Genomic DNA, 14,567 nt, shown 5'->3' with positions numbered 1-14,567 from the left:
GGAGCATCTGAATCAATCAAACACTCACACCCAGTCAAAAGATCTGGGTTTAATCCATCACCATTCTTTAGCCCACTCTGCCACCCCAGTTCAGACATGGCTATATGCAAATCAGTCTGACCCTGTGCCTCATGGGAACAGTCCAGCCCAAACTGCAAGCCATGTCTTCCCTGGACCGGAAACAAGCTTCCGAGGACCAGTTTCTGGCATTCCAGCCGTCTTCAGCCCGGCTTGCTTGAATCCAGTGTCAAAGTGAGCAAGGGACTCACGTCTGAGCATACCATGCCACACTTATGGCGGCCAAAAGTGGTACAAAAGGGGGTGGTGATGGACGGAGCATCTGAATCAATCAAACACTCACACCCAGTCAAAAGATCTGGGTTTAATCCATCACCGTTCTTTAGCCCACTCTGCCACCCCAGTTCAGACTTGGCTATATGCAAATCAGTCTGACCCTGTGCCTCATGGGAACAGTCCAGCCCGAACTGCCAATCCATGTCTTTCCTGGACCGGAAACAAGCTTCCGAGGACCAGTTTCTGGCATTCCAGCCGTCTTCAGCCCGGCTTGCTTGAATCCAGTGGCAAAGTGAGCAAGGGACTCACGTCTGAGCATACCCTGCCACACTTATAGCGGCCAAAAGTGGTACAAAAGGGGGTGGTGATGGACGGAGCATCTGAATCAATCAAACACTCACACCCAGTCAAAAAATCTGGGTTTAGTCCATCACCGTTCTTTAGCCCACTCTGCCACCCCAGTTCAGACATGGCTATATGCAAATCAGTCTGACCCTGTGCCTCATGGGAACAGTCCAGCCCGAACTGCCAAGCCATGTCTTCCCTGGACCGGAAACAAGCTTCCGAGGACCAGTTTCTGGCATTCCAGCCGTCTTCAGCCCGGCTTGCTTGAATCCAGTGGCAAAGTGAGCAAGGGACTCAAGTCTGAGCATACCCTGCCACACTAATGGCGGCCAAAAGTGGTACAAAAGGGGGTGGTGATGGACGGAGCATCTAAATCAATCAAACACTCACACCCAGGAAAAAAGATCTGGGTTTAATCCATCACCGTTTTTTAGCCCACTCTGCCACCCCAGTTCAGACATGGCTATATGCAAATCAGTCTGACCCTGTGCCTCATGGGAACAGTCCAGCCCGAACTGCCAAGCCATGTCTTCCCTGGACCGGAAACAAGCTTCCGAGGACCAGTTTCTGGCATTCCAGCCGTCTTCAGCCCGGCTTGCTTGAATCCAGTGGCAAAGTGAGCAAGGGACTCACGTCTGAGCATACCCTGCCACACTTATGGTGGCCAAAAGTGGTACAAAAGGGGGTGGTACCGCTTTTGGCCTCCATAAGTGTGGCAGGGTATGCTCAGACGTGAGTCCCTTGCTCACTCTGCCACTGGATTCAAGCAAGCCGGGCTGAAGACGGCTGGAATGCCAGAAACCGGTCCTCGGAAGCTTGTTTCCGGTCCAGGGAAGACATGGCTTGGCAGTCCGGCCAGACTGTTCCCATGAGGCACAGGGTCAGACTGATTTGCATATAGCCATGTCTGAACTGGGGTGGCAGAGTGGGCTAAAGAACGGTGATGGATTAAACCCAGATCTTTTGACTGGGTGTGAGTGTTTGATTGATTCAGATGCTCCGTCCATCACCACCCCCTTTTGTACCGCTTTTGGCCGCCATAAGTGTGGCAGGGTATGCTCAGACGTGAGTCCCTTGCTCACTTTGCCACTCGATTTAAGCAAGCCGGGCTGAAGACGGCTGGAATGCCAGAAACCGGTCCTCGGAAGCTTGTTTCCGGTCCAGGGAAGACATGGCTTGGCAGTTCGGGCCGGACTGTTCCCATGAGGCACAGGGTCAGACTGATTTGCATATAGCCATGTCTGAACTGGGGTGGCAGAGTGGGCTAAAGAACGGTGATGGATTAAACCCAGATCTTTTGACTGGGTGTGAGTGTTTGATTGATTCAGATGCTCCGTCCATCACCACCCCCTTTTGTACCGCTTTTGGCCACCATAAGTGTGGCCGGGTATGCTCAGACGTGAGTCCCTTGCTCACTTTGCCACTGGATTCAAGCAAGCCGGGCTGAAGACGGCTGGAATGCCAGAAACCGGTCCTCTGAAGCTTGTTTCCGGTCCAGGGAAGACATGGCTTGGCAGTTCGGGCCGGACTGTTCCCATGAGGCACAGGGTCAGACTGATTTGCATATAGCCATGTCTGAACTGGGGTGGCAGAGTGGGCTAAAGAACGGTGATGGATTAAACCCAGATCTTTTGACTGGGTGTGAGTGTTTGATTGATTCAGATGCTCCGTCCATCACCACCCCCTTTTGTACCGCTTTTGGCCGCCATAAGTGTGGCAGGGTATGCTCAGACGTGAGTCCCTTGCTCACTTTGCCACTGGATTCAAGCAAGCCGGGCTGAAGACGGCTGGAATGCCAGAAACCGGTCCTCGGAAGCTTGTTTCCGGTCCAGGGAAGACATGGCTTGGCAGTTCGGGCCGGACTGTTCCCATGAGGCACAGGGTCAGACTGATTTGCATATAGCCATGTCTGAACTGGGGTGGCAGAGTGGGCTAAAGAACGGTGATGGATTAAACCCAGATCTTTTGACTGGGTGTGAGTGTTTGATTGATTCAGATGCTCCGTCCATCATCACCCCCTTTTGTACCGCTTTTGGCCGCCATAAGTGTGGCAGGGTATGCTCAGACGTGAGTCCCTTGCTCACTTTGCCACTGGATTCAAGCAAGCCGGGCTGAAGACGGCTGGAATGCCAGAAACCGGTCCGCGGAAGCTTGTTTCCGGTCCAGGGAAGACATGGCTTGGCAGTTCGGGCCGGACTGTTCCCATGAGGCACAGGGTCAGACTGATTTGCATATAGCCATGTCTGAACTGGGGTGGCAGAGTGGGCTAAAGAACGGTGATGGATTAAACCCAGATCTTTTGACTGGGTGTGAGTGTTTGATTGATTCAGATGCTCCGTCCATCACCACCCCCTTTTGTACCTCCATTGGATGTATAGCTTCCTTGCTCCTACTGGATAGATAACATTTAAAAACTCCTCGAAAGCATAGGAATCCTTGATCTCAAAGAAAGTTGTTGTCAAGGAACCAACTTTGGAGTCATGCAACCATCTACTCTGTTTATGGTCCATAAATAGCTTAGCAAGCGTTTTGCCTGGGACCCCCCTACATGCCTGTTCTGGGTCATACCAGAGATCTGGTAGTCCTATTTTCCCCAGTTCATTTTTCACAAAAGCAAGCCAGGGGATTTTTGCTGCACTCCCATGGCTCAGGACATCTCTCAGTTCGGACCTGTAATTGGACAGTTCTGGAGTTATCCATAACCTGCGCCAGAACCTTAAAGGTTTCAAAGCTAACTCATCCTGGATAGAACTCAGTCCTAGATCCAATCTCAGTGGAAGTAGAGGGGTACTTTGAGGGAGGGCCAATAACTGCCTCATAAACCTATTTTCCACATTAGCAATTTTAGGCCCGCAATAGTTGCCCCATAGTTCCCCACCGTAGAGGGCTGACGCCCTTGCCTTCACTTTGTAGATCTCCAGTGCCGGGCTGACTGGCTTAAATGTGGATGTGTTAGACATTTTGAGGATTCCACCCGCTAGTTGAGTTAGTTTAAGTTGGGATTTCACCTGTTGGGGACCCCAGGAAAGATTTTCATTTATCGTCACCCCCAAGTATTGGAAAGTCTGTACCCTCTCCAGTCTGACCATACCCAGGAGCGGTGATGGGCGGGTGCGTGCCGGCGGACTGAAGATCATGAATTTGGTCTTATCAACATTGATCTCCAGTCCGCGGGAACGGCAAAAGTTAGTAAAGCCATCCAGCACTCGCTGTATCCCCAGTGGGGACTTGGAAAGCAGGAGGGTGTTGTCTGCGAACATTATCGCTGGCACCCTCCTGCTTGCCAATCTGGCTGCGTCGTTATATAACACCATTTACATAAAGGCAGAACAGCGTTGGTGCCAGAACGCACCCCTGCCTAACCCCCCTGGAGACTGGGAATCTGGGCGACAGCACCCCATCCCTCCCACATCTAACCTGTGCGTAGTTTTGCGTGTGCAGCCTGATAAGGACCACCAATAGAGCGTCTGGAACACCCATATCCAGGAGCACCGCCCACAGTTTGTCCCTGGGTACTAGGTCAAACACGGACCGAAGGTCCACGAAGACCATATAGAGGCTGCCACCCTCTAATGTTGCTGTCTTCCAGAATAACATTATGAGACTGAAAATCTGGTCCACAGTTGAAGTTTTTTTCCTAAATCAAGCCTGGTAAGGACTGAGGATATCATGCTCCTCGATCCATTCCTGTAGTCGATCTAGGATTAGTCGGGAGAAAATGTTTTGAGGGACATCTATAAGGCTAATGGGCCTATAATTGGTCGGTAGCAGAGGAGAGCCCTTCTTAAAGATTGGAACAATCTCTGCTCCCAACCATGTCCCCGGTATCTCCATGCCCGCCAAAATCGCATTGAAAAGGACACAGAGATAGGGGGCCCAGATCAGCGGTTGGTCCCTGAATAGGTCACCGGGGAGCCTATCTAGGCCAGGGGCCTTGCCCGTGGCCAGCTTCCCGATAGCAGCATAAACTTCCTCAACAGAGAATTCCTGCTCACCACGTTCACCCTGCTGGAATTTTTGAATTAACGGGCTTCCTACACCTGCGGGTGCAGCATATAGGGTCTTAAAATGGAGCTCCCAGACCTCCGCCGCTATGTTTGGCTCAATTGCAGATCTAGGCTCTCCTGACCCTGTGCTGACTATTGCCCAGAATCTGCGTGAATCTCTGGAGTCTAATGAGGACGACAGATTCGACCATTTGTCCATGTCCCATTCCATCCTCGCATGATTCATTATTTCTTTATAGTGTGATCTTAAGGTGCGAATATTAGTTTTATCTCTTCCATCTTTAATGGCCCCAATTAGTTCTGCTTTGGCCTTCTTGCATGGAGCGTTGTACCACGTGGATACGGGCACCCTACGTTTTCTTTTGGAAGCCGGGGGATTGAAAAATTCTAATAGACAGGTTACTAGGTCCTGATGCACGCATGACAAATTATCATTAAAATCCGGAGCCATGTGCTGAGAGGTTAAGAGAGCCACTTTCTCAAGCAAAGGTACTACTGCGCTATATAATTTGGGCAGTGCGTCCCGTGATACAGCCAGCTTATCCCACTTAACTCTGCACCTGTTATTAGTTAAGGCCAGCCCTTCTGGCACTTCCAAGTCGGATTCCCTTCCATTTACCCTAGGCCGTGGGCACTCTAGCTTCAGAGTCAGGGCATTATGATCACTGTCCGCCCTAGATAATACCTCAAAGTCAATGACCTTTGGCCATAGGGACATCTCCACCATAATATAATCTAATCTAGATTCGTGGCCCCTTTTATTAAAGGTGCAGTTGGACGGAGTGTCAGATGGCGTGCGACCGTTGCAGGCCCTTAAACAATTGTTCAGAGTTAAGGTGGTAATCTGGATAGCCAATGGAGACCAGGACTTCGGATGTGGAGACTGGGAGCGCGGAATTCCCAAGTATTCATCCTCACCCGACAAGACACCCTCATTTAGGCCACTAAGTGGCTCATAATGACAATTTAGGTCCCCGGCGACCAGATAATGTACATCCTGACTGAGAGACCCGAGAAAAGATGACAACTCTTCGATAGTTTTCGACTCGTTGGCAACGCTAATTGGCCGTGAATATACATTCACGATGGCATATTTGTTGGAGTTAGGCCAAGACAAAAGAACACACTGGATGTCATCAGAGTGAGTCGGAATGGTCTCGACCGAGCAGCCCAGATGTAGGCCAACCCAGCTTGTGGGTCCCCAATATCTATTAATATAAATAGCCTTTACTAGGAAGGACCTAGACTGAGAAATTAAACAAGCATTGAAAAAGCCAATGGACTAGGTGCTGTCTGCTGGCATCTTAACTTTGCAGGACTTGTTTTGTCATGGTTTTTCTAATTTCTTTTAGTTGGGGGAGCTTCGAGGCTCGCACATATATAGCAAAAATACCTTGACAGTTGTGTGTTTTCCAGTCTCAAAAAGCACACATTGCCATAGTGTTACCTGGCCCTCAAGGGAACTTCTTTGTGTGCGGACGTGCACCTGGTGAAAGAGCAGAATATCATTACTCTCATTGAATTGATCCATTAGCTGAAGTGGGCTGACCCACTGCTGTATTCTGTAGCGGGTGGAAGAAAATGTGAATGACACAACAGACCGATGAATGCAGAGCGCTGGACGAAAACTGCTATAAATATGTATATTGTACATATCATGTTAGTAAATTAAAAGTTCTTGGCTAACACTGGGCCTAAAAACAGGGAGTGAAAAAGAAGGAGCCTAGACTATGAACTTTGAATATGCTTTGTACTTCATTCATTTCTCACTTCGTTTCGATCACTTATAGGTTTGATGAAAAAACCCTAATGCAGGATGTGGCAGCGATGCTGAGATGCCCCTGGCATGAAGACAAGGAGAAGATCAACCACTACAGGTGCCAAGAAACAATTTAGAAAAGCAGAGCAGAGTTCATTGTTGATACTGGAAGTAAAGATACTAAGCGCATTAGCATTTGATCCTTTATGTACTGTATTGTTTGGCAACAGTAGCTTTACAAGAGAAAGTGAAGTGGCATTGAGTAGCCCTAGGGCAAAGGGCAGGTAGAATGGGAATATGTGTGTATGCTATTTAACACAGATTATGGTTTAAATCACTTCTATTGAAGGCACACTCAGGAGGGATTACAAATCGACACAAAACAGACATCAGTGTGTGCTCCAACACTTTGGAACCCTGTAAGCCACCACCAGTCAAACCTGTTGCCATATCTGGTCTCCGAACACGCTTGACGCGTCACTTCGCCTACAGGAAGAGTCTGCACTAAACCTGGGAGGCAGGAATGATCACATATCAGATTTTATTCTCAATGACTACTGCTAACTCCTCACAGTTTTAAACAAGTTCCTCAGGTGTAGACAATGTCTGTGACCTTACACTGGGCAATACAGCCAGGCACGACCAGTGGCGGCTCCTCCACTAAGGCAGAGGAGCGTCGCCCCACTGAAAAAAAAAAATAAAAAATGATAATAACTATTGTTATTATTGTTTTATTTTTCCTAAATACGTCAGTGGCTCTCAGGTGGGGCAGCGCTGGTGGAGTAGGGAGAAGAGTAGGTTTCACTTCTGAAGTGCGCATGACTGCTTGGCCGACCCTCTCAGGCCGCCCCAAGCTGTCCTTCGCACTTTGCATGTCCCCAAACAGGCTGCATTACGCAGCCAGGTGAGGAACATGCAAACCCTCCCAGTACCCTCTTGAGCGCCGATCTACGGCGCTCAGCCCAATCACAACGCTGCATTGTAGCGTTGTGATTGGCTATGGGGAGGCTGGGAGGGCGGATGCTACCTGCTGCTGAGTACAGGATGATGTCGGCGGGACAGTGGACAAAGGAGAAGCCGCATCCGTTTCAGGTAAGTGGTTTTTCTTTAGTTTAGGTTTTCTTTTTTTATCTGCCCGACCTCCAGAGTCTGGTAGCAGACGCTACAGGGCACGACCCCAGCTAGCTGCTCTCATAATTACAGAAAACAGATGAACTGTGGCAAGTAATCACCCAGGAGCCCCTTTTTATTAGCATTAAGTAACTGTTGAGCGCCTGCTGGGGCCTCAGTGTTGCAAGGCTCAAGTTTAGCAAAACATGGATTCTTGAGGAGAGCTCTCCTGACATTTCTTTCTTCTGGAATACAATATTGGTGATCAGTTACCTTTGTTTATTGTCTCTTATCTTAACCAGCACCATTTCCTCATTGGCCACTGTAAGGGCCAGCTCCTGAGGCCCTCATGCAGAAACAAATAAGAACACAGAACCTACATTACTGGTTCTGGAACTGGCCCAGGGTACCTGCACGCACCCCCTTTTATTAGCAGGGTCACCTGGCCAGTGACACCTGTGATGGATGGGTGCGGGGTGAGTGTGTAAGCCAGCCATCAAGGAATGGCAGGTGGAAACACATAATCTGGAAACACTAGACCGTGACGAGGCCGGTCACTACATCCATCCCAAACTTTATTAAAAATAGGACAATGAGTCCAACCCGTGGGAGAGAATAAAAAGACAATACAAAAACTCACCTGAGTCTATTCAGGGTTACTTGCAGTGCAGGATAAGTGGTCAGGTGGAGCTGGGAACACCAGGCTTCACAGCATGCCACCATTGTTTAACCAGACTACTCTGGGCACGAATGGCAGTGTGGATGAAGTCCGGATTCCCTCACTCCCCAGTCTAAGTTGTCACAGTCCACCCGGGCACTGTGTGTCCTGTCTCACCTGGTCTCACTGTGTGGAAGTCTATTTACAAAGTTCGCTATGCGGGTGCATTTGGAGCAACAGCGGATTCTGCTGTTGATATGTCTTTAAAGTTGCCCTAGCTCCATGGATGGCATGCCTTCGCGGACAGATGATGTCAATGCAACTGTTGAAGAGTCTTCCTCGGATACCGCAATGCTTCCAGCTGCCCTATGGTGGAGCAACTTCAGGCTTCCTTCTCTTACTAGGATTCCCCTCGCAAGGGAATCCCCTGAGGCCCATGCCCCTGGATTGCCACGGGACTGCGTGGGACCTTTTATAGGCCATGCCAAGAGGTCACTCCCAACAGGGCCACTTCCAAGCCTCACATGAAGACCTTTTCACCGGGCTCCCATGGGACTGTGTGGACTAAGCAGTATCCCCCATGCCACACCATTGGGCCATGGAGGAATTGCCAACAGCACCACCTCTGACTCACTCACTCCGCCGCAAGAGTGGTTGCTTCAGGGTTGGTGTACTCTTGCCATCGACACTATGGTGCACAGGCATCTGCTGGATAGTCTTTGGGATTCCCAGTCTCCATAAGCGCTTTCCATGCTTTCTAATACCTGTTGTGGAGCAGTTGCAGGCACATCTCTCTTGACTGGACTCCCCTCTCACAGGAACCCAATGAGGCCCTTACTCCTGGATTGCCACAGGACTGCATGGGCCTCCCATAGGCCATGCCAAGCGGGTCACTGCCAACAGGGTTATGTCCAAGCCTCACGTGCAAGGTCCAATGGTCAAGAGTGCTCTCACCAGCTGGCGTCAGGTTCACCTGGGCACAAAGATGGTGTCTGGGCGGCCAGTCTCCCACAGCACCAAAGATGCCTCGTTGACCTCTGGGTGTTTCATAGGTATAGGGGTTCACTTCAGATGTCCGGTGCTCCTTGGATGGTCTTAGTGATGCACTTCATAATGATGACAGTCACGGTTATCAGCCTGTAATTTGTTGTGTGCCAGGTGTCTACTACACACCATTATCTTCTTCCTTTATTTTCTTTGCACTCCAGTGCTGTGACCTCATGACACACTTTTCTTCTCCTTTCCCATCTTCACCGCAACCTGGCAATATACCCACTTGCCATGCTCTTCACCTCTTTTCTCTTCCTCTTCCAGATGTAGCCTTGTTCAATCTTGTCAAACTCGTCTTCCTTCTGACCAGGCCTCTCCATGTGACGTGCACTTCACTTGGACCTTCCTGGTCACGTCTACCCCTAGGACTGACTCTCTTCTGCTCTCTCTCCTGACCAGGCCTCTCGCTGTGATCCTCTTTTCACAGGGACCTCCCTGGTTGTGTCCTGTCCTCTCTGCAGGACTTGACTCGTGGTGGACCTCTCACAGGTCTTCTCTTCGTGGACAGATCACAGGTCTTCTCGTGGTGGACCTCTCACAGGTCTTCTCGTGGTGGACCTCTCACAGGTCTTCTCTTTGTGAACCTCTCACAGGTCTCCTCATAGTGGACCTCTCACAGGTCTTCTCTTTGTGGACCTCTCATAGGTCTTATCTTTGTCTTAACTTGATAACTCACCCCTTGCGCCTCAAGGCTACGCCGTAGCAGCACTTACTTTCCTTCCTCTTCACTCAATGACTTCGTGAATGTGCCCCAAGGCTGCCCTATCGTAGCACGCACTCCTGCCTCCACTCACGCATACTTCGCAGGGTCTGTTGCACCCTGTGAAAACACTGGTCCTCTTACTCGCAGGGCTCTTACTCCTGGACTCCTCCCTGTGCTGTCTGATCTCCAGATGAGGCCCTCTGCACGCCTCTGACCCTGTGCTCTCAAACTTTTCCTTCAATGGTGTCCTCTGCTGGCACCTGCGTGCCCGGTCCTCTCTTTATGGAAACATCTTCTCCTCATCCCTTTCTTAGTCACTTTGGATCACTCTCTTTACTGGACAGTTCTTGGTCACTTGACTCTGCGCATCAGTGACTCTGAGCATCAGCACTGAATGCTACCGCTGGGGTGCTTCCCCCACCTCAAACTATGCGCCGGGCAGCCTTCTACCTTTCCTTATGCTCTGCTACATAGGACTTCTTGTGCGGTTCATTACTAGGGGTTGACAGTTTCTCCTCTTCATTGAGAGCATTTCAGTTCACTTCAAGCTATAATTAGCTTTCCTCATAGTAGTCCAGTTTGACACCTCAAACTTGGCCTGTTGGTCTTTCTTTCATTGTTCTCCAGACCGGCAGGCCTGGAGTGCTGTGTGGCAACCAGCCGCTAGGGGTATTGCAGTAATTTTAGGCGGCCATCGCAGCTGTCTCAATGCTGCAGACCGTTTCTCTGGCTGCGTTCCCTGTAAACTGGGCTGGTTAACCACCAGTGGCCACCATGTGGCAGTGCTGCAGTAATCATGGGTCCTGGCAATTTTCTCTCCAGCGCCGCAGAGGAAGGTGTGGATAATCAACACCACATCCAACTCCTTCACACATACCACAGCAGCTCCTTCCACGCTGCAGGCATGTCGCTCCTCACAGGTACTGCTAGGATGGGTACCAGGAACAGTCCCGCCACTCTCTCTTGAAGGGGCTCCTTATTGTACAGCCGGCGAGCAAGCATGGCGGGTAGGAGACCTCTCACAAGGTTGGAGCACATATGTAGCCACCAGCCGGGCCCACGTTTTTGAAGTCGCTCCAAACGTCGTTGGGCCTTCCTCCGCTGCTGTTCTCTTCGGCCCCGGATTGGTGCAGCCATACACATCCAGGCAGCTCCTCCTCACAGGCCGCGGCAGGCTTCGACCACAGCTTTGTCTCACTGCAGGTACTCGGGGAGGGGTCACTGTGTCAGTGACCGTGCTTCTCTCAATATTGGTGCAACTCTTCCTCCAGTGTTGGCACGGCACCAGCACATGCAGGAGTTTTACAACATGCAACCTGCAGCAAGATGGCCTGTTTATACCATAAAGTTCGCTCGGTTGGGATGAGGCCTTATTGTCTCTCAGTAGGTGCTCCTACCTCTTCACATGTAGACCACACCCGCCGTCTTAGTACTGCAGGCCCTGCCTTTCTTTATGAGCTCACTCCCAATCGTTGCATGGGGGGGCTTTGACAATCATGCTGGATGCGGCCGCGGGCTGATCCACTCCTTTCTCCCATGCAGGCACTTCATCCGCCACACTGTCGGTACAGCTTCTCTCTGCCCCCTTACGAAGAGGGGGAGGCTTCTCACCTCTTATAGGAGGGTCAGCCGCATGGAGGCGCCCTTAGCATGGCGCTGCCGCTAGCTGCACTCAATCACTTTCTTCTGCGGACCTTATACCGCAATGCCGGTCAGCAGCATGGTTGTAAGGGCCACGCCAGTGCGTGCTCTGGATGGCCACCATCTCGCCCTACAACCATCGACGATCATCTGGCAGTCAGTGCGGGGTGGGCCTAGGACTCTGCCCACATTTCCCCCACAACAACCGAAGTTAAGTTTAACACGTACACAACCTGAATCTATATTAGGTCCACTGCGACTACAGTCGGATTTAATGCTAACAATCATTAAAGAATGTGACACTGTAACAGTGGCAAAGAGATAATGTCATGCAATGGTAGTTATGAGAATGAAGACATGCATAAGATGTGTATCATGATGCTGTATAACACAAGCTGAAAAACCTAATAAAATGTGTTTAAAAAAAAAAAAACAGACGTTGCTGCCAGCCTACACGCGAGGCAGTTCCTGCTCATTGCCATTGTAAGGGTTAGGGTCCTAGGCCCCCATGCAGTAATGAATGAGGACACAGACCTATATTACTGGATCTGGAACCGGCACAGGGACAATGCGCCCAGCTCCTTTTGTTAGCAGGGTCACCTGACCAGTGACACATGTAATGTATAGGTGTGGTGTGAGTGTGGAAGCCAGCCCTCAAGGACAGGCTGTTGAAAACACATTCTGGAAACACTATACCGCGACCAGCCGGTCTCTACAGCCACCTTACCAGCTGAGTTCCGGGTGGGCAAAGGTGAGGCACATTTTATTGCATGTTTAAGAACCACACTCTGTAGAAATGTCTTAACTTTAGTTTTCATAGCAAGTGCTGCCAACCTCAGCATCTGTAGTGTCATGGTCCTTGCATCTTTCTCAAAGATCTCCATAGACCCCAAGTAGGCAAACGTTGTATAAAGTCCTCTAACTTCTCAGACCATGGGAGTGCTCCAGTGTGGTCCTCCACTGCCTTCTTAACTTCTGCAGCCTGAGGTTATCTCAGTCCCACATTTGCCAGCATCCTTTCAAGTTCTGTAAGTGCCCTGTCCATGGTCTATATCCTCTACTTGATGCACGCAGTGATGTCCTGCAAGGCTCTCTGAGGAGATACCATTAAAGTTTCTTCTGTGGTTAGCTGCTCTTGCAGATGTGTACCCTGCTCATGGTCCCTAGCCCATAGGTCATGGGGTACTGAAGAGTTTTGGACAGGAAGTCCCCCGTGCTCCTTGCTGGACGCTCCTTGTTTTCTTTAAGCATTATTTTCTTTAGCACTTTATACCACTTGTGCTAATTTTTTGTAGTCTTCACACTGCTGGGAAGTTATATCACCGCCATCTGCCGAAAGGCACCCCCACTTTCTCCCTTGCAGCCTCTTCTATCACAACACCTCTCTGCACCTCCAACCTCATGCATGAGTCTCTCTGCCATTCTGTCCCATCATATGGGCTCAGAAGATTGATCGAGCTCACTAGCTTCACTGCAGGTCTCTAGCAGGCTGTGTGTCCAGGCCTGCTGAGACTCTGCTCACACCCACCACCATCTTGTTTGCATCGTACCTGCTACCAACAAAGTTAGCGGGCACATAAGGGTCCTTAAGGCAGATCAAAGCAGCCGCGCGGCCACGGCTAAGCTGATGAACCTTCCCACCTCCACTCCCGATCATGAAGAGCAGGCTGAAAGCTGGGCTGGGCTGGCAAGTCTGCAGCCATCATGGAGCCAGGCAAGCCAACCCTCTTATTTAAATAGAAAGTGAGGTGCCATAAAATAAAATAGCTTCAACAAAACTGTACTCTAAATTTTAACCTCATCCGGGCGGTGCATATTGACCGCCGGTGCTGGGCCCTAATGAAAACGGGCGTGGTCATGACGGAACGGTTCCGTCATGCGCACAGCTCGACCGATGCTCATGACGGAACCGTTCCGTCATGAGCATCGAAGGGGTTAAAGGGAATATGTGAAACTGCATGACTGATTATGGCACTGAAGTCTGCAGTTTACACAGTTTAGAGCTTGATCCAATACACATACAGAATTACTTTGGTAGCATAAAAAGCACAACAAGCAAAGTACCAAAAAATAGTTTTAACATAACTCTGCTGCAAAGTGCAAGGCAAAGATTCTTAACATTCAAGTGGATCATGTTATGTTATAATACTATGTATTTTTATTTTATCGTCCCGTCATGTCCAAGGTGTTGAAATCTAAAATAAATAAAACATATTTTAAATATTATTAAAGATTATATTCATGTTTTAAAAGAAAAAAAGAAGTTTTCTTTGGCCATCGTCAGCACTTTAGCAAAATCAAGTAGCAAAAAATAAAAATACAGCTGACCCCGGCGATGCATAGTCAAGGAGATTGGGATGAAGCTGGTGTTGTGCCCTTTAAGGTGGGAAGTATATCCACAGGCAGGAAAAGAGAGGGCCAAGATGAGAATATGCAGCAGGAAAGTACCAATGAGTTTTGGATGTGCTCTCATAGCGTTTCATGGTGTTCAAATGACGTATTATCACATTTAAAGTCGTGAGTCCTTATAATAAAATAGAAAAAAACTTGTATGAATTTTTTAAAAATAATTTAAATTAATTCTTCATATAATTTTTAACAAATTTACGACATGGTAAATGAGAAGAAATACGTTGCTTACCTGTAACTGCAGTTATCCATTATTGGTATCTTTCATAGATTCTCATGCTTGAATCATTCCCTGTCGTCAAAGTGGGAGTCCCACTGTACATATAATAAAGCAGTAAATAGTAAATTCCATAGGCTATCATGGAGGTAACCATGCACTCAATAGCCTATCAACATTCTTTTATAAAAAGTACCAAACTCAAAACAAGACCAATCAGCAACCAGCACCCTCTAGATCAGGGGTCTTCAAAGTGTGGGGCGCGACCCCCAGGGGGGCCGTGGAGTGATGGAAAGGGGGTCGCGCATTCCCTGTCACACCTCTGCCCAGGCACACAAAATAAAGGGGATTCAGCCCCCCTCCTCCCCCATAGT

The 14,567-nt window shown here is 49.4% G+C and overlaps 1 protein-coding gene across 1 annotated transcript in view; it reads left to right on the top strand.

Moving 5' to 3' along the window:
- Nucleotides 1-14,567, top strand: part of LOC147678579 (alpha-2,8-sialyltransferase 8F-like) — a 165,581-nt gene that overhangs the window by 21,558 nt on the left and 129,456 nt on the right. The window contains exon 3 of the mRNA XM_086946603.1: nucleotides 6,437-6,523. Within this exon, the coding sequence (XP_086802729.1) occupies nucleotides 6,437-6,523 (87 nt within the window). The remainder of the gene's footprint in view (nucleotides 1-6,436; nucleotides 6,524-14,567) is intronic.

This window comes from Lissotriton vulgaris, chromosome 12 (genome assembly GCF_964263255.1).
Source record: "Lissotriton vulgaris chromosome 12, aLisVul1.2, whole genome shotgun sequence".
Lineage (NCBI taxonomy): Eukaryota > Metazoa > Chordata > Amphibia > Caudata > Salamandridae > Lissotriton > Lissotriton vulgaris.
Note: the sequence above shows the minus strand (reverse complement) of the source record. Positions and strands in the feature narration are given on the sequence as shown.